Below are 20,669 nucleotides of genomic sequence, written 5' to 3' on the forward strand. Positions count from 1 at the left end.
GATTTTATCTTCCTCTTTTGCTCACCGAGTGCCCACTTGCTTCTTCCCTGACATAAACCCTTCACATGCGTGCTCCTCAGTGCAGAATTTAAGAACAGATTAGATCGCTGGTTTCCAACGTACAAACAGGAATCTGCAGTGATCGATGGGCTGCTTTTAATGCATTTGCAGAAGCAAACTGAGCAAAGCAAAACTGTTGTCTCTAGGCTTCAGCTCACTGTACAGGATTGGTGTGTCTAGCAGAAAATATTTAGTGTACACAAATTGGAAAGGATTGCTAACAACTCAGTAAGAGAAATCTCTGTCAGGGATAGACAGATCTCAGGCAAGGGGGGCTGATTCTCCCAACCTAGCATTGCTTTAAACCAGGCTATGGATGTCACTTTGATTCAGAAGTTGTACATTCAAACAGAACATTATAAACTTTAAAAATAAGCCTATGTGGCAATGGCCGGGTCTGTAGCCTGAGAAGCATTTTAAGCCTCCAAGAATTAGCACCGCCAGCAAGAGAAATTATTCTATTCTCTGCAGCTCTTGGTTCCTCCCATGCTTAGCCTCCATGCAGAGCAGCACATGAGTGCTGAGCCAAATGCAGCAACAGAGTTGGGCTTAAAACTCACCTGGCAAACATAAATAGGCAAATAGAGAAGTACCTATTCATTTTCAGGGCAGATAATTTCCCTGGCTCTGTGTGCAGCGTGACCCACAGCCTGTGCTAGCAGAAGGAGGGTATTGTGTGGCATCTGCATCCTTGCAGATGGGGAAGGGACAGGACAGAGCAAACTTCCCCTGACAACAGCACCAAGTTGCCCCGAATTGTTTGCGGGACCAGCCCCAGCCTGGACAGGTTTGAAGAACTGGATGTGTTGACTGGGGCAAGCTTGGGGGAAATGGCCTTGTCGTATAGCACCTGCATTTTGCAGATCATCTCTTTGACTTTCTTACTGTGGTGTTTGGACTAACCCACTGGTTTCCAAATTTGCACTGGGGACTAGAAAGCTCTTTGGCTGTGAGGCTGTGTGGGTTGAGACTATCGTGTACTTATGGCCTGGCTGCAGATTTCCCTGGTTGCAGCAGTTGGGTACAGAGACCTGTGCAACTGTAGCTCTGGCGTATTACAGTCATTTTTGCTTGGAGTGGGGGGCTATTTTTGTCTCTTTGTTATTAGTTGGAGAAGAAAAATACCATACTGTCTGTATATTTATGTAACAAGACTACTAACAGCACTTGCATAGAGGTATAGGAATGTATAGCTGGGCACCACCATACATAGGTGCTTTGAACCTATATGGGAATAATGTTGGCTAGTATGCAGGAGAAACAGGTTTTACTCCTATACTGGTGATTAGCTTGTATGCAGTCATGGGAAATTCATGTCATTGCCCTGGGCTCCATCTTCCTGCAGGTAGGAGGGATGAGAAGGAGCTGCAGATATTGGATACACACCATGCCGAGCAGATGGGAGCTTCCTCCTCCCAGTCAGCACGTCCAAGAGCCTGCTGGGGAGACACGTCACTGACCTGCTGGAAGAAAGACACCTTTTGAACTGCATCATCCCCACCACCAAGCATTTCATCTCCAACAAATGGGTGCTGTGTGGTGAAAATCACCTCCCGTCAGACTTTGGCCAAGCACAGACAATTCTTGTCTGTGGCAGAAGAAGGCAAGGTCAATGGATAGACAATACCTGCTTTATTACGTAAGAAATTGATAGTTCAAATGTGTACCTAGTTAGAAAATACTATTTTCTACTTAAAATAGCACTATTAGGTGCTATATATTTTCTCCTCACTTACTACTATTGGTTGACCTTAATACTACATGCTATCAACCATTGATGTCCAAATTTATTTCAAGTGAATATCCAAATCTTACTATTTTTTTTTTAAAGGTGTGCCTTTCAACTGCATAATCTTTACTCTCAACAGTCATATAGCTTTCTATAGCATCCCCATTTCATTGGATCCAACAATGTGACTTCTTAAAAATCCTGAGTTCAAAAAAAAAACAGATATGCCATTTATTTTCTATCTGTGTGCAAGCTGGTGACGCATCCAAGTTGCATGAAGAGTCCAACGTTTTTGGGTTTGATATTTTCTAGACTGGTGGTACATGGCTGCTGCGTTCTGTTAAACTTCATCTCCATGTTCTACGTAAGATGGGACTGCGTTGCGGAAAGGAACTACCACACAGAGGCTATTGGAAGTAGCTAGCTCAGCAAACCAGCTCCTGTTTTAATCCTTCGTTTTTACCTACTCTCTAGTTCCAAAACTTTTAAGTTTGGGACTGAAATTTTCCAGGGAATAAGTTTTGGGGGTGAGAGGAGGGTAGAGAGAAAGAAAGAATTCAATCTGGGCAGGGAATACAGACTATATTATTATTATTATTATTATTATTATTATTACTACTACTACTACTACTACTACTACTTACTAGTATTATTATTATTATTTTAAGAGGGCCCACAGTGTACTTTTTTCCTGAAGTTTGGGAAAAATGGTTTTGGAGCTATGTATTTGCATTTGTACAGAACTCAATACACAGTGTTCCCAACTTACATTTCACTCTGATGAAGAATTTTGTCAAATCCTGTCACTGTCATGAGCTCTGCCTCCCCTTCGGACCTTATACAATCTCTCAGAAGACTAGAGGTAATAAATATACTGTGAGGGCAATCTCATGGTGCAGCAAATTTACCTCCACGGAGCTGCTGCAAGGTAAGCACCGGTTTGGCCAGCTGACGTGCCTGGGTAGGGAGCATCCCTCCTGACATGCAGAAATCCCTTCTCCGCCAGAGATCACAGAGGGTAAGTCAGGCCTGCAGGAGTCACATGGCGATAGGACACGGGGCAAGGCAGTGGAGGGACGCACACAGACAGCAGGGGCCCCCGCTGTACGAGGGGGCAAGAAAAGCGCTGCCTGTGCTGCCTTCCAGTAGGAGAAATGGGGGGATGCGGCTCCTGGAGCTTGAATTCATTCAGCATGAGTCAAACGCACGCTCAAGGCACCTCAGGATTTGCTTTAAAAGGCAATATCCTAAGACTGATGGGGCTGTGCCCAGGCTCCTTGGTGCCATCAGCCCCTCCAAAACTGCTGCAGGGGAGAGAACTATGAGGTAGGAAGGAGAGGAGACAGGGGCCAAACACGGTCCCAGACAAGGGAGACACTTTTCATTATGGAAAGCAATCAGTGGGGGCAGGGGGGATGCCCTTTGGAGTCCAGAGGATCTAGCAGGGTTTTAGCTGGGTTTTCCAACCCCAGTCTTATGACAATCCCTTCGAACCACACGGACACATGACATGAGGGATTTTAGCTGGGTGAGAAGCCGACCCCTGAAAACGTGACTGGGCACTCCATCGCTCCGGCTAGCCCAAGGAAGATATCCTTGAAAGATGGAGAGAAGATTGTAGGTTTAATAATTGTCTAAGCAGCTTTCAGGCCCATTAAAATACTAATCACTTAATTCCCACCTCCGGCCCGAAGGTGTGCAAAGACTTGCCTGCTGTTCCTGAAGGCCTTGCCTCCCACGAGGAGGAGTCAGTTGGCGGCGTGGGAGGAAGGGCAAGGCCAGCAGGCAGGAGGGTGGCAAAGCAGAGAGAAGAAAATGATTTAGCAGGGGTAGGAGAGTTGGGCAGCATGGAACCAGCTTCATCCAGAGGCTGGTCAGAAAAAGGATGAGGACTAACAGAGCAGCCCAGTAAAGAAGAGAGATGGGGCTCTGCACAGGGAAGAAGGTCTCTGTCACTGGGGAGAAGGGGTCTGTCTCTACCCTGGGGGGGACTCCAGAGCCCAACATGAGAAAAGTGAATTTATTCCGCATCCCTCTCACCGGTGGTGGTGCCAAGAGCCAGCATTTTGCAAGGGGAGGTGCCCTAGAGAAGTCCTGGACCTGAGCTGGATTTGACAGAGGGCCAGATTAATTTATGGCCTCTCAGGTGGTTACGTAAGGTCAAATCTCAATAAGTGTAACCAAATGTCAGCCCTAAGCTACTCACTGGGCAGGGTGTTAGGGAGCTATTTATCCCAGCACTCCTCCTTGCGGTGTGCCTCTCCTCTGACACGGACGGGGCTGAAGCTGGGGCTAAATTAGAAGTTGTTGCAGATCCTCCCATCCTCTGCTGGCCTGAGAAAATCTCCCCTCTACCCTGCCATGATAAACACCTCTCCAGAGAGGGACTGTGATTTTGTACTGGGAGTTCATGGCTCAGGCTCTGCCAGGGCGGTTGAACCACTGTGCTTTGTGTATAGACCCCTCTACTTAATCTTTGTGTGTGTGGAAACCTTTATGGGCATCCTCTGTGTGACGATAGCCCGCAAAGGATCCACTGAGTTTGTGATGTGCTTAATGATGCTTGCCTGGATCCCATAAGTGGGCAGCAATTCCAAGTCTTCAGTACAGAAGTAGCCTTAGAGACTTCCCAGAGACTTAGAGACTTTAATTCACTTTATAGTGGGGTGCACTTCCACTAGCAAGCACGTAGGGATTCTGATTTAAAGGGAGGTTCAGAATCTCTGACCAAAAGGCCACAAGAAACATGAAAACCTAAGCATTTTCAAAATCCAAAGCGGACAGGTAGCTTAGACTTTGGCAATATATCTCAGCAATAAAAGACGGAAATTTCAAGAACTGATTTACATCTCCATCCCCTGCCTTTTTGCCCTTCCACAGCCAATTCATCAGGGATTTGCTATCACAGCATCTGTGTGTCCAGGAGGGGAGCAGCCACCCAAGAGACATGATAATGGAGCAGGAAGCGCTGCCTCCTCTGCCCATTAGTGGAATGTTCCCAAGGAGAAGGCAAGAGGCTCCCCAGAAGCAATAATTTCAGTTTGAAAGACTCAGCTGCTACATGAAAAGATGATAATAATGGTGGCGGTGGCACAGAGCCGAGCTGAATGCGATTGCACAGCGGTGCTTTTATCTGAAAGGAGGAGGAAAGACGAATACGTCCGCAGCATGGTGTGAAAGCAATAGGAAGAGATGTGTCCCCTTCGGAAGAGGAAAGGAACATTTCACCAAAATGTTTTAGAGGGGCCGTTCTTGATTGGGCTGCTGGTTGCCACGGAGAAAGAAATGATCGTTCAGAGAAAGATGAGAAAAGGAGCTGTCAGGAAAGGAGACATCTGGGGCTGACTTGTGCACGGTTTCTCCCTCCTAGCCCAGTGACACTGAATCATTTGCTTTCTATTTTAAACTGAATAAAGCTCTGGAATCATCTGATTTCCATTTAAATAAAAACACTCTCTTGGCATCAATTTCTTGATTTTTTTTTTAGCAAGACAATATTCCTCCCCTGTTTAGTCCAGTGGGCGATCACTTTAAGTGAGTGCTAGTGGATCTTTCGATCACTGCTTACAGGCATACAACATGTAGTTCATGAAGAAGGAATCAATACAGAAAATCACAAAAAAATCCAAGGAAGATGCTTAAGATGACACTGTAGAAGCAGTGTTATTCAGGTACATCGATAAGAGCAACCACATGTTGTACCCTTCTGTCAGTCACACAGATAACAAGATTAAATGCTTGAGCTTAATCAAAAAATGGAAAAGCCTGTTAGGTCATAGGTCAGTACTTTATTGTTGGGTTTGTTTTGTAAATGGCATTCAGGGAAAAAAAATAAGAGAGGAAAAAAAAGAGATATTTTAATTGTGGATAGAGTTCAAACGAGACAGAAAAAAAAGCGGGGAGGGTGCTTTTTAAACTGATCTAACAAACTCAATTCCACTGTAGCTGTACCAATAACCTGGATGCAGACATTAAGAAAGTTAGTGCATAGAAAGGATACTCACTAATGTTACTGTTTTCTCATTGGACAACTCAGCAATTAGCAGGGGGATGCTCTTAAACAATGAATCATGTAGCAGTTTTAAAGTACTGAGCTTTTTGTGCTGCATGGCCAAGCACATCAGTCCCCGTGGGAGATGTCTGGAGATCTGGGTCTCATCTGCAGGTCTATGAACTTTCTGTACATCACTTTCCATGTTTACAAACGGGGTTGATGAAAGATACAGCTCTGTGCTTGGAGATCTTTGAGTGAAATGTGCTATCTAAAAATGGGAGGATTCACTCTGTTTTACCTTGTACTGATGCCAGTCAGGGAAAATAGCCTTTTAAGTGTTAGGTAATAAGACCTTTCATTTTCTGTTCCACGACAGGCCAAGCAAACTGCTTAGAAGAATGAAAATTTAACTCTGACAGAAAATGAAGTGTATGACAGGCTACATGGGTTTTATATCATCTGCTATAAAAATCCCCCAGCACACAGCATGTCCTAAAATGCTGGCGCCTGAGAGCCTGGGGCCTGCAGTGATGTTCTGGCATGCACAAATCAAGCATCCTTGGCTGAACAAGAAAAGCAGGGAGCTCATTTCTTTTCCCCAACAAAAACTTGGAAATGCCCCATGCCCTGACTTCTCAGGCTCACAGCACAGGTTTGGGTGAATTGTCCAGTGCAACGGAGCAGCCTTGCCGCAGGAAACAGCAGATCTCTAACACAGGCAGGGACATTTCCAATAGTTTAGTAAAACTTAGGGCTTCGTTTCTCTTTGCTCCAAGGATCTTTTTCTCTGAACTGATCCTGGAAGTCTCTCTCTACAGTCCTGACAGTGGAAACAGATCTCAATCTCTTTTGATCTCTGCCCCACTACTGGAGCAGTCTCCAGGACCTGTGTGGAAATGGGAATCAAGACCAACTAGCTGAGCCCAGAGACACCCAGCATAGCAGTTGTATCGACGCAGGCACGGATTTCCAAATGGCAGATATTAGCTGCAGGCTATTTTAGATGCTTAATCCTTAAACTAGAGCAGCAGTGCAGGATTTCCCAAAGGAAGAGTGATAAAGCTCTCCAAGAGGGCGACTTCTCTGCATCTTTGATGGACTGATTTGCATGTATTCAAACAGCCAAATATCTGTGGCAGGCAAAGCCCAGTTCCCTACAGCTGTTTCCCTTTTTTTTCCACGAACACCAATGAGAGGCTCCTTGATGAGCTTTGGGTGGGGGTTGGAGCTGCAGCATGTGGTCTTCCGTTGCAGACTCCTTGGTACACCAAGTAACTGACACAGATAGTCATACTCTGAATCCAGGCCTTTCTCTAGCCTATTCAACAAAGCTTGTTAGGCTGCCCCTCTCTGCCAGAGGGAAACCTAAGTTTAACAGCAGGTGCCTTGGAAATTCCCTTCTTGTTTCTAGTCAAGCATATTTGTGTGCCAAGTGATAAAACTATTAATAAGGCAAAAAGGCTCAGGAGCACCTGGCACAAGCTTGCAGAGCTGTTTGAGAAGAGTTATCATGGCCCGTGTCAGCCAGCCACACTCATCTACCGCATCTCCAAGCTGGAGCCTCAGCTGGAATGTCCCTCAAGCTCGGCCAGGCCCTGGAAAAGTCACTGCCTTGTAAACGTGTCACTTGCCACTCAAGCAAGCTGCTATTTCTGGTACAACTATAGTTACCATAGCTACCAGCTCCTAAATAGAGTCAGAAATCTTGGAGATGTTTAAGTGATTCCTTGGAACAGGGAATAATCTGACCAGAAGCATTAAAGTTCATGTTTTTTCCTCTGGGAAAACCCATAAATATGGAGTTGATGCTACTACTTGGCCCTGCAGCTTCTGGCACAACTCTGGTGTGGCCTTGGGGACAGCTGTTGTGGCCTGAAAGGCCAATGCTGGCTATCCCAGGATTGCAGGAAATTGTAGGATTTCCTGGGAGGAAGAGCCTGGAAAAGAGCTGGAGAGGGGCAAGGAGGATAGGAGATCCAGGAAAGGAGCAGGTGAGTTTTGCCCACCTAAGTGGGGTGACACCCAGCGCTGATGCAGAGTTGGTGTCTGTCTCTGTAAAGCAGCTGGACCCGCACAGCCCCACAGAACAAATGCTAAATGTTTGTAAGGGAAAGAGAGAGCAAGAGGCAGAGAGAGAAAGGAGGAAGCAGAGCGGGGGAAGTGGCCTGGTGACAGCAGGAGGGTAAAAAGAAACACAATAAGCTGGACTGGTTAGGTAGTTTCTGCCACACAAAAATGGCTTTTTGTGACACAATGGAAATTTTCCTGTACATGTTCACATTTTTGTTTAAGAGAAATGAACTAGTTTTCTCTGGGGGTAAAAAAAAAAAAAGAAGAAGAAGAAAAGAAAGAAAACAAGAGAATAATTTGAAAACACACAGGCTGAAAAAATATATATGTGTATATTTTTAAAAGAGAAGTGATTAAGATTTCAAATGGGAAAAAATAAAGGAGAAAGAAAACCCTCTTCCTGGGAAGACCGGGGTGTTGCAAAGGCGATTTCCTGGGCAGCTGTAACTGCAGAAGAGCCGGCAGCAGAGGAGGGGAACGCCGGAAAGCTGCGCGGCGGATGGCGGTGTGGCAGCGAGCGGCGGTGCGGGATGCGGAGCGGCTGCACCCGCTTGTGTGCACAGGCACCTTCCTGCTCCCGGGAATCGCGGCTGCCGCCGGGAGCTGCCGCGTGCCCTCAGTCTCTGCATGCAGGGGATGAGCCCCCGTCTTCTTCCCCGGCTTGAAAATAACAGCCCTTCTGAAGCCGTGTCCATCCTCAGACATGCAAGGACACCAAGCGTGTTCTCAGCTTCTCTTCTGCATTTGAAGCCCCAAGGCTACATTCAGGTTTTATTGCCCAGCCTCTCTGTGCCTGCTCAAGGGCCAGGACCTTATCGATTGTTTTAAATGTAAGCTAAGAGTCTCACTGAGGATTTATCTCATCTCACATCAGCCATTTGAAAGGCCAGAAGCACTGGCTATAAAGACTTGAGCTCCGCACCAAAAGGCTGGAATGGTGCTGCACTGATGCCATGCTCCAGTCACCTCTGCCAGGTGCTGTTGGGTCAGTGATCCTGTCTTTTCTGCTGCATATTCATTCAGATTTAATGGCAGCAAGTGCTCCCAAATCCCTTCCCCCAGCCTCCCCATTAAACACCTTCCCAGTCTCTGCAAGGGGCTCAAACAAGATGAAGCAGCCTGGCCATCGCTGCATGAAGAGAGACAGTCTCTCCCTGGCTATCCCTCTGCTTCCTTCTGTCCTTGCAATACTCTGATGTTTGTGGTACGGCTCCTTTCTCAAGGAATATTTTCAGCCCTGCAAACCTTGATCTCGCTTTGTGAGCTGGATGCCCCAGCAAGAGCAGAGGAACTCCAGCAGAGCCCACGGATCTTGTAAGACTATTGCTTTGCCCTGTGGTTAGACCTCACACTGCAGAGCTGTAGTCCAGGCCTAACAGGCTGTGTTGCTGTGGCCAAGGATGAAGATGATCTAGCAGGGTCCTGGTCCTTCTTTTTTCCCATCCCCAACCTCTCCCTTCTTTTTCCAAATCTCCAACAGTGGTCTCTCAGGCAGCACAGAGAGCTACTAAAATGCGTGAGAGAGACAAAGCATCATCTGATAAAACAATCTTACAGTCAGCAAAGTTTGAATTTGCGTCAGGCCTGAGGTTTTTTCTCAGAAAACATCGTTAAAATTGTAACACTGCCAATGTTACATGGCCTTTAGTTTCTCACCTTGCCTGCTGCCTTTGCCACTGTGCACTGCACATCACACCTCCAAAAGACCCTTAGCCCTTAGCCCAGGGCTGAGACGGTCGACTCCACCATGTAGCTGACCCTCATGCTATACTGAGATCTCCCTTCTTCTTCACAACATCCCAAATTCACTGGGACTGTGCAGGACATCTCAGCACTATGGCTTGCAACACACTCGAACAGACTTGCCGCTCTCAGCACAGGGCACCACTCTGTCCCCTCGCCCCTTGTCCCTGTGGCCCTGCCGAGAAGCTTCTCGATATGCTCTGCAGTACAGAAGAGGGAGGTGGGTTGGCTGGAAATAGCTCCTTCCTTGTGTGTGTGTGTGCTTGCACAAGCCATGTATCACACACATAGCAGGCGATTTCCTTATTCCTCTGTTTCTCCAGGGATTTCCCCAAGGGAACCCCCAAAGTGTCCAGGGGGGATGCTGCAGGAAAGGGCAAGCTCTCCCACAGGAGCACATGAGGCTCTGCTGCTCCCCCAGACCTCGCTGGAATTGCACCTGCAAAGAGCCAGCTTCAGGTCTGTCCCCACATGTCTCCCCACCCCTTGTCCTTCCCATCTTTGATTGGCACCTTGTGTCCTGATGTCACCTGGTGGCAGAGTATATCTGGAGGGGAAGGGACACCTCGAGACATTTTCTACACCGGCTGGAGGACGAGAATTGAATGATTTGCAAGGGGAGCAATTGGCACTGTGAGTATTTGCAGGAGCTCAAAGCAATAATGATGGTAGAAGGGGAAATGAAGCAGGAACTGTCTGCAAAATTCAGAAGAGAGGAAGGTCTAGATAAAACTCCACGGGGAAAAGTTGTTTCTGTGCTTGGGAAGTATAAATGCACTCAATAACAAAGAAAGGGAGCTGTATTTTTTGGTATGGTCTTTTTTATTTCATCTTAACATCAGGGCTCACTGCCTGGAGTAAAAGCAGGTGCAGCAGAGGTGGTTTGTCTCAAAGTATAGTGGTTCTTCAAGCAGCCAGCTCTGTCCTGTGTGGGGCTACTTGGGTTTATCATGCTGGACCACCCTTTAGCCAGGGCTCGCTGGTGGCCCTGGGGCTTGTGGACTCAGCCGGCCAAGCCATCCCATGCACGGTGCTGTCCTGAGGGATGGCTGAGGAGCACTGGTTATAGCACACAGTTGTCTGGGTTTGTAGCTGGTGTTTCCTGTCCAAGTGCCCAGTAGCACTAGCAGAGCATGTCGGTAGGGAGTGCTGGGTGATGTTGCATCTCTGGTGTTATGGAATCCTTTCTTTAATGAAGACCTTAGACAGTCTTTCCTATGATTTCCACCATGGAAGCAGTTGTGTGAATACAGTTCTTTTTGAAGTTAATGCCTTTTCAAATGCATCCTCTTCTATTTCTTCTTGGTCTTAAAACTGTTGCTAAAATAAAGTGTCCAAGAGCCTGTGTAAAACAGGACTAGAAATGGCTGAACCTGAATGCATTTGTTCCATCCAGCTCAAATAACTGAGGCTGGAGCTGTGAGACCACACATACCTCACAGGCATCTTACACTGGATATAATATTCTTTGATGAGAGCCTGGTGGCAAGGAGGAATCCAGCAGCGAGGAGGAATCTTATCAGGTCAATACCTGATGGTACAAGAACTCGATTAAAAGGACTGTAAAAAAGAAGATATTTCCTCATGGAGCCTGTCTATTGTCAGCATAGCACTGCATGGAGAGTCACTGCTCATGTGGGTTCAGTACCTGGCAATCAAAGTCATCCCTTGAGATGGAGACAACAATGCACGTGGAGGAGTCTGTATTTGAAGCTTTTGGTTGGGGGGGAAGATCAAATCCCACACTGAATATCTCTGAAGAAGGTCATGAAAGCATCTCTATTTTCTGTCAGGGAAATTTTCCGTAGAGTATAAGTGATTAAGGCTATGGGGGGAAGGGAGAAGATTAAAGAGATGGCATTTATCAATAGTACTCAAGCCTCTTTAAGTTCAAAGAAAAGTAAAAGAAGGAGGATTAACCCGGCCAGCAACCCAGAGGTGGAATATCTGACGCAACTGAGTTAAGAATATTACTGCGTATTAGGTATAATTAGCATTTGGATGCAAGCAAGGCTCTTACCCGATGGATTAAGTCCCGGACTGAGCAGAAATGCTGTCAGGGACAATTAGCTAACACCTTGTCAGCGGAAGGGGCAGAGGAAGCGTTTGGAAGAACATCTTGTAGCTCAGCAGCCTTTGTGTCCACAGCTAGCAGCGCTCGCCCAGGAGCTGCATCCCCGCGCCGGCGGCAGCAGGAGAGCTTTGGTGACAGCCTGGGAAGGCACGAGGACGTGAGGCTGCACGGCACTTGCAGAGCACGGCAGGAGAATACCCAGGTCCACTGAGCACTTATCAAGCCATCTGGTCCAGTATCAAGGACTATACAACTACGCAGGTACGGGGAGATGGAAATAGCACTGGGAAACTCCATGGGTGCCTCATTTGTGCCTGTGATCCTGGGGATCTGCCCACTCACATCTGGCATGTGGAGGCCAATTCCTGACCTGTGGTACTGGGACAGCTTCTGGTGCTGTTGGGCAGCACCCTCTCCAGCACGAACAGAAAGGCCTTTGCGTGTGTGTGGTGGAGAATGAGTCCCACCAGCTCACCACTGATGCCGTGAGCTTGAGGGTGTTTTGTGGCATTAGGGTTGCCTTTATACAGGGAGGCAAGAATGGAAGAAGAGACAGTTGCTCTTTTTAGTGTCATTGAATGCCCTTTCTCTAATCCATCCATGTGGGAGAGAGGATGTAGTGTGATTTTGGTACTCTTTCTGCTACCAAGTTCCAACTATACAGTGGCTGACAGGGGGATACAACTCCTTAGGATCAGGCTAGAGGGGAACTCCAAGGACTGAGTCTTTCTCAGACTCAACTATTTCTCAACTATTCTCAACTGAGTGATGACCATGGGGCAACATATGGACAACTAAAAAGAGTTTTTAGTTAGACAACTAAAAGAAATTTTTGTGAAATTTTTGTTAAATCACTGCGTTGGCAGAAAACAGGGTCTGGCAAAGCAGGGGGTGAAATCACTTGAAGACTGAGCTTAGATGCCTCTTACAAATTGTGAATATCAGGCTAAAGTTTGGGAAAGTTAGCCCTTCTATTTCTTCTGTTGTGCTCTTGGATACAGCCCTTGAGAGAGACCCCAAGGCCCTTCGCACATCAGAGGAACTGAAGGTGCTTGGAAGTAGCTTAGGAGTAGTAGCGTGACCTTGCATTTCTGAAGGGGGATGTAGTACTGCAATCAAGCACCTACTGACTCAAACTTTTCCTGAGACCAAGGCATACTGCAGACACTGCATGGAACACAGGTTTCCTGTGCACAACATTTTGTTTTAGAGCAGTACTTTTAAAATTCCTCCCTGGTCCCAAGGAACAGTGAGACACCAAATTCACTCTTGATGTAGGTTCACACAGCTCTGTGTGACTGCAAAACAGTGGCTCAAAAAAAATGGAATTCAAGAGATTTTGGAGTAGCTCCCAGCAATGTAATTGAGGTCACACCAATCACTGCACTTCTGTTCCCACTCTGTAAAAGATGAAAGTAACAGTGTTTTCCTGTTCTGCCATAGCTCTGTGAGGATAAAGCTGTAAATACTGGGCAACTGCTCAAGTACTTGAGAGACGGCAGCCACATAAGTAGCTTGTGTGATTTTGGCAGATCCCTGGGTTTGTGGGGATGCTGTGCGCTTCCTGGGCACTGTGTGCTGCAGGCAGGGAGCCGCATCTGTGCATACCTCAGCTGCAGACACAACCATCTGCCGCTCCATTTGTGATTGCTGGAGCCCGTCCAGCCTCCTGCAGCTGAGGCAGGAGCTCTACCACAAGCAGCAGCAGAACTAGCATGCCTCTAGGTGCTATTAGCTGGATCCATCCTAATGCCCTTACAGATGGAACGATGTCAAGGGGGAAGTATTCCCAGAATACCACAGATACGGTAACACAGCTCTTGGCTTGTCAGTGCATTCACAGAGACATAGAGGGGTTACTTGGATGCTCTTTCCTCTTGTACTTCATGCTTTTCTTTCAAGCACTCAGGCTATTTCAGGCACTGTCAAAGACATGAAGCCCAAACTAAGAAAAGAACTACCTCATCTTTGATGGCATGTGTGGTTTGGAGATTAAAAGTCCAAAGTGACACTGGAGGTGAGACTAAGGATTAGGTTAGAGCACTGTGGTGACATAATGAGATTAGTTGGCCTTTTGTACCAAAATCCTGATGCTAATTTTATTAGCTATCAGCACAGCTGCCCAGGGACAGACACTAGGAAAGAAGGGTTATATAATGGTCTTGGAGATGAATGTGACTCCAAGGAACACCTCAAGGAGAGGGTGGGAAGAAACTGGCAATTATTTTTGTCCACAAATGTGCTTGGGCAAACCATTCTAAATGCTAATTAGCATGAAATTTAATGAGAGGCTGGAAGCTCCCCTTTGGGCCCTGGTGATAGTCACTGCTGTCCTGCCGGGGAAAGAACCAAAACTGTCAGGGGAGCAGTTCTGTCCACCTAGGCACCAGAAAGGTATCTCTCACATGAGAACTGCTCCCTGATAACCACTGACCTCTTGAGAAATGGAGCTCAGACCTTGATCCATGCACGGTGTGGTGCTGAGGAGCTCGATGCATGTAATATGATGCTTCAAATCATCAAAATGGTTAACACATCCCAGGGAAAGTTACAAACTCTTATTTCCTGAGAAAAATCCTGAGAAATTAAGTGTCTGCCATGCTTTGCCTCAATTTTCTTAACAATCTGTCAAACATCTTCTGCTATTTCGCAGGAGATTTAGACTGACAAATATGAAACTGCAATTGCAGTTGCGTCCAGAATAAGGTCCAGAAATTAAGGATCCTCAGCATCCCACCTCTACCAGTGACCGAAAGGCAATATTTAGGCAGTATAATCTGCCTAATAATAGGCAATATTTAGGAATATAAAGAAGAGAGGAACATATCATGATTACTCCTAAAGGTAGGATACTTTTCTGAGACAGAAGTGCATCTTTGTGGTTCCTACTAGTCATATTCTGAACTAGTGAATAAAAACAGCAACACTGCTGTTTCAGGACAAACTAGAAGAAAATCAGCATTGGCATTAGCCTTCCTATTTTGTCCAAATTGTTGGACCCGCTGCTGTAGCAATCATCTTCAAGAGTCCAGCTGTGTCTGAGAAGCATAGCTCTCCATTACTCCACAGGTCCTCACACTGTGGGACTGAGTGTCTTTTTGTCCCTGTCTGGAGTGTCTATGGTTTGGTATCCTAATTCCAGCATGCAGAACAAAAGGCAATGCTGTCATGTTATTCTGTATGCATTGAGTCTTTCTTTATGTTTAATCCTATCAAAACCAGCTTTCCATAATTACTCTGTCATTTGATTTTGGTACCTAAAATTATAAGCAAAGTGTCCTACCTTTCTTTGAGTCCTTGTAACTATCTTGCAGACTGAGGGACCTGCGCAGTTAGTGCCCCGACCCACACAAGAGCTCAGCAATGAGTGAGAACCCACCTGCCACTCTGACCACTACAGATGCTCCAACTGGTCCTACCACACCGCGCAAAGGGCCTCCCAAGTTCAAGCAGAGACAGACAAGGCAGTTCAAGAGCAAGCCTCCTAAAAAAGGAGTAAAAGGGTAAGAGCGTTCACAACCCCTGGGGCAGGGGGACGAGGGCACCTTTCCTGCCCGTTCAGAATCTGGGGGAACTGTAGGGGTGGCAGCCCATGTTCCAGGGCTCTGCACCGGGGGAGCTCCAGCAACGACAATAAACCATTTTCATCGTGTCACTGCTAAGCAAGGCTCCTGAAGTGCCACTGATCCCAGGAAGGAGCCAAGAGGCTTCCCCATGATCTCAGGGAAGGTCTTACGTTGCCACATCTCCTGGCCTGGCCCCAGCCCAGAGCTGCTGCTCCTTGTCCACTGCCTTCCTGGACAGGGTAACTTGGGTCACGGGCAGACTCCTCTTTCCTGGTTGCTGCCAGTCCAAGCTCACCCCTTGTCCACTCTTTTCTCCCGTAGGTTTGGAGATGACATCCCAGGCATGGAGGGATTGGGGACAGGTAAGCGCTGCAAGATGTTTTTGTTACAGATCTCTTTTAAAACAGCAAGTGCAATCACACATCTGCATGAGAGAGGGCAATCTGCGGAGTCAGGCAGCAGCATCACTCCTCGGTCTCTCAGCGGTTCCCAGGACTGTGGGAGAAGCCTAGCACGCCCTCCACAAGCTGTCATACTTATGCTCACATACACAACAGCACAGAAAGGCCATTGAGGCATACTTCCATTTTAAAATAATTTCACTTGGCTGCAAATGTGCTTGTTTGTTTTCTGCTAATACTCTGACTAAAAATTTTGGCAGCAAGAGGTTTCAAATAAATACCAAATTTTAAGTTATTAATACAGGAAATTCACAGGAACTAAATCTCAGCTAGTTAACTATTTGAGTTATCACCAGAATCTTTGTTTTCAGATTTTTTTGTACCCACCTGGCATTGAGAAACACACACATGCATTGAGAAACACACCTGTGACAAGTCACAGCTTCTTGGGCTTCAACCACAGCTATCACAGCACCTATCAATGAATTACAGATCGTGAATGTTGCAGACCAAATTATTCAGCATCTGATTTAAGACAACACATGTCTTTAAGAGATCACAGTCTACCAAGGGGAAGTTTAGAAGAAAAGCAGAAATCACATAACAGAGGCTAGTTTCACACCAGTCTACATAGTCACTGAAGAGAGTATAGAATATGTTGCTTTCCTCTTGTACCTATGAAGAGGTGCACAGGAGAAAATACAGTGATCTGAAGGGCATGACTGCCCACTTAATCTTCAAGGAAAGGTCCATTTTTCTTCCCATCTCTTAATGTTTCCTTTGTAAATCTAAAAGCCTTTTTATTCAAACAGAAGAAATCTAAGCTATGCAGTGACCAGAACCCATTCTCTCTCTTTTGCAGATATCACAGTGATTTGCCCATGGGAAGCTTTCAGCCACCTGGAACTGCACGAGCTGGCCCAGTTTGGGATCATCTAAAGCCCCAGTATCTCTCCTGCTGTCACCTGGTGGCTCCACAAATTCTAGCATGGTCTTCATCACCTTTGACACTTACTTTTGGCCCTCGCACCCATCAGCTGACACTTTACTGCTCATGGGCAGAGTGGCTTTGTAAGCGTGAACTAGAAGCAATTTCTTTGCAGATCAGAAAAGAAGTTATTCAGGATCTTGAACAGACCTCATGCTTCATGTGATGAAGCTACTGAAAATGTCTCAGTAGGTCCCTGTAAAATAGCCTGTCTTATCCCTCTGCTGCCGATCTTCATGTGCGTGAAGAAAACGGGATACTGCATTTGAATTTTTCCCTTAATTAGCTCAGATACTCTGTGCATGAATGTGCATGTACATCCATACCTAATTATACCATGCCCATCCTTTTTTTCTTCCTTCTCTCCTTGACAGCTTTTTATATAGGTTTTCTGCAGGCATGTCCCTATGTTATCTGAGACATCAACTAGTTGCTCAGAATATATCTGTAGAGGATAGAGTAAAAGAATCCCCAGTCCAGACACTAGGCCATTTTGCAGTAGGAGGCCTTCCCCCAAGGGATCACCATAAGGAATCACTAAGATTTATCTCATCAGCAAAATGGCTTGGAAATATTCCCTTTGCTGTACTACTCAGCAGCCATGAGATGCTGGCTGTTGGAATAATGTTAAATGAAAACTTGTGGTGTCCAAGATCAACCAGGAAAGGAATTATCCTACCAGTCACTCCTCTCACACTCAGGAGTCCTTGAGATTCTAAAGAGATTCGCCAAAGGACATTGATTTCCCTCTCTTCCAATGAGAAGCCTCTATGAACCACTTTCACTGTCCCCATGTCCGTACATAGCTATATGAGGTGTTTTCCTCCTCAGGACATATTTGCTGTTAAGGTGACAGAGAATCATTACAGTTTGTCACCAGGCAGTGCCAGTAATCCAACCCCTCCAGAACAGCATGGTGTTGTATTAGTTGCCTCCTCTTCCTTGTATTTTGCATAGGGCAAGTCTCCCTTCATGCCACCCACGCCGGGTCCTGCTCATCACAGAACAGGAAGGCTTTTCTCTCCGCCCTCTGGCAACTTCATGCTCTAGAGCTGGCTTGGAGAGGCAGCCCAGTGGCTCTTTCCCAGGGAGAGAAAGCAGGCGGCAAGGCTGGGCTATTGATATGTAGGCAGTCACAGGCTGATTCCTTTAACCTGACTGATTTGTACCATTCTGGTCCCTGGCAGCCTGAGTGCTGGTGAGTGCTGAGGCACTTGCGCCTGCCTAAATGATCACAGAAGGCCCCAAGAGAAGGGCTTTTGTTTTGTTTGGAGGCAAGGGGCAAGCATTGCTACAGCTTTGTGATATTCATGAGATTATAATTTTAGTCATTGCCTTCAGCTTCACAAAGCTCATTTACATAAAAACGACTTCCATTCAGTTTATTTCTCTGTGTTGAACATGTTCTTGGGAATAAGGAACGGTTGTGGTGAGGAGAGCAAGTCCTTCTGTTCATAGTCAGGTGTAGTAAAGATCGACCCCCATCCATAAAGCATTGCTATAAATCTGTAGCTGTGCTATTGCTATCAGCTACTGTCATCCCCAAAATAAAAGCTAACAGTTTTCTTTTAAAAAATAGCTTCAACACCAAAACTAAAGGAAATTTTGTTGGCAACCTAGAGTATGGCTTTTATTTTTCAGCACTTCTGCCATTAGAAACAGCAAAACAGAGAGGCAGTTCAGAACAGCAGCACGATCACTGCACACGAGGCAGGTATCATTTGGCTAATTGCAGCACCCAGCTATTTCCTTTGGCAGAGACAATCTGTCCCCTCTGCTTACCCCTCTTCTCTCAGGCCTTGTAAAGCTTTTTTATTATTATTTTCCTATGTGTTCTGTGTAAAAGTGACATTTTATTTAGCTTTTACTTGTAGGAGACTGATTTCATCTTTTTTCGAACTCATGTCCTAGTTCTCTTCTTTTGTGATTAAATGTGTATGTTCCTATGTTAATGCTCTTGTGCTTTCCCTCATGTTATCTGTCCTGTGGCATGTGATCCTTATTTCACCTTATCAATCTGTTCTCTTTTTATAAACTATTTGAAAAAAAAAAAAAAAGACCCAGTGGATCCAGTTTTGGATCATGCAAGAATCTTGCTGGCTGCTTCAATTATCACTGAGTTGTTCTGTTTTTAAGCAGGAGTATACTAAGAAGAAAAACTATAAATTTGTCCTTTCGCTCTTTTTTTTCATCCCAGGCCTTGAGAAAGCAGTACAAAAATAGTGAGATTAACCTGACAGTAGATACAGAGATATCAAAAAAAATCTCCTTAGTCCAGGGACTGAAGCATTTCAGCAAACAAGAAGATACTGGTATAGTTTTACCTCTCTGCCTGCCATATTCCTTGCTCCCATCACAGAACTACTCAATTCTCCTTCCTAAAACAGACTAATAGCACACACATACCCTAGCTCTCATGCATGAATGAAGAGCTTTTTCTGAAGATATTTTGAGTCACCACAGCTTGTTAGTTATTTTTAAACTTTTTTTTCTATGTATTAAAAGGAATTACATTTATTTCTTGTAAGGAATTCTGAGAATTTAGGGTAGAGTCTTAAAACATCCTCACAATTGTTTTGTTGGAGGTTCTGAGGATTTCTCTAAGGAGATATATTCCCTGGAACCTTAATTTAATTTCTCAAGCCATGAGAGTTGGTTGTGATAAAAGGAAGTAAGGGTATCTAAATGGATCTTGAAGGTCTTCAGTCTATATATATTGTAATACGTTACTCTCCGTTCTTTTACTATAAAACAGATCAAAAGCAATAAAAAAAGAATAAAAATTATTTTAAAAATTCTAAAAGTGTAATTTGTTTTACTTACAAAATATATTCAGAGATATTCAGATGACTTAACTTCTCATTCTAAAATCCTTTAATTGGGAAAGCTCTGGCAACCATTTGCCTTGACAGAAAACTCGCTACTTTATCTCCATACAATAGGCAATGAAGTCTTGTGGTATCATCTGAAAAGCAGATGTTCTCTGAGTGATGATTTGTGTATTCTTGAGCTGAAATCTTTGACCAGCTAGGTCTGTTGGGCCCCTGTATGCAACTGGATGCCAGTATGTTTCCACCCCATAGCAATAAATGACTCAGACATGTGAGTACCTCTCAGCTTCTTCTCAATGCCTATGACTGCAAGATAGAGCTGCAGACTATGATCTTCCATTGTTTGTTCTAGCTGAACTTTCTAAATGTTCATATAGGTCAGCCTCAGAAAGGTGTGGAGTTTTTTTTTTCCCTTGGTGTCATCTTTGGAGGTTTTTTTTCTTTACTTAATCACTGACTGTCTAATGCAAAGTCTTCTGGCTTTGAATGTTGTCTATCCTGCGAGGCACAAACACCAGTTAATCACGAATCTTTCTTGGCTTGGTATAATTCTTTTCCTACACCAGTTAATCAGAAATCTTTCTTGGCTTGGTGTAATTCTTTTCCTAACTTCCCACTTTGAAAGCCAGTAAAACCTCCTTTCATGTGTTTAGCGCTATTTAGTAGGACCAGCTTTAAAGCTGGACTTAGCAGATGCCTGGACAAATTATGTATCACACCAAGAGTGCCCTAGAAGATGAGTCACGTCCTCACTATCCTCGTCTTCACAGCAGTGGACAGTGAGTCAGCTAAGTAAATCTAAATCTCTACAGGAAAAGATGAACTTTGGGAAAAGCAAGAACATGCCTCTTACTTTTTCTCTCATCAACTGTCTAAATCATCTAATGGATATTGATTTTTTAAAGAAATCTTCAGCATAAATTGGGTTCCTGAAGAGACCTGAAACACTTGGTGCAAGATTTCTGTCCTCCAGCCATGTGCAAATCTGGGCCTCACTCAGTACCAAGTCATTATCACATTTTTCTATGATATCAGTCAATCTTGTATAGAAGTATCACACTCATGCTAACATATGTGCTCTGACAGTAGCAGTGTGTGCTGTTTGAGACATTTTTCTATAATATAAATGTGAATCTGAGACTGACAGAGAGTGAGCTCAATAGTATCCGTTATCTTTAGCTCTCCAGTACCTGCTTTTTGACTTAGTACTTAG

General features: G+C 45.3%; 1 protein-coding gene across 1 annotated transcript; it reads left to right on the forward strand.

Moving 5' to 3' along the window:
- Positions 1-15,033: 15,033 nt before the first annotated feature.
- Positions 15,034-16,735, forward strand: PDE6H (phosphodiesterase 6H). The gene is made up of 3 exons (XM_010212889.2): positions 15,034-15,173; positions 15,558-15,598; positions 16,500-16,735. The coding sequence occupies exons 1-3, from the start codon at positions 15,034-15,036 to the stop codon at positions 16,574-16,576; spliced, it is 258 nt and encodes an 85-aa protein (XP_010211191.1). The 3' UTR covers positions 16,577-16,735.
- Positions 16,736-20,669: the final 3,934 nt, after the last annotated feature.

This window comes from Tinamus guttatus, unplaced genomic scaffold, assembly GCF_059628265.1.
Source record: "Tinamus guttatus ecotype Peru unplaced genomic scaffold, ASM5962826v1 Tinamus_guttatus_pri_ptg000472l, whole genome shotgun sequence".
In the NCBI taxonomy this organism is placed as follows: Eukaryota; Metazoa; Chordata; class Aves; order Tinamiformes; family Tinamidae; genus Tinamus; species Tinamus guttatus.

Bases quoted from the DNA above. Each gene is read 5' to 3' on its own strand.
- PDE6H (XM_010212889.2), top strand. From the start codon at position 15,034: ATGAGTGAGAACCCACCTGCCACTCTGACCACTACAGATGCTCCAACT. The intron at 15,174-15,557 runs GTAAGAGCGTTC...TTTCTCCCGTAG, and splicing joins CCTAAAAAAGGAGTAAAAGG to GTTTGGAGATGACATCCCAG. The intron at 15,599-16,499 runs GTAAGCGCTGCA...TCTCTTTTGCAG, and splicing joins CATGGAGGGATTGGGGACAG to ATATCACAGTGATTTGCCCA.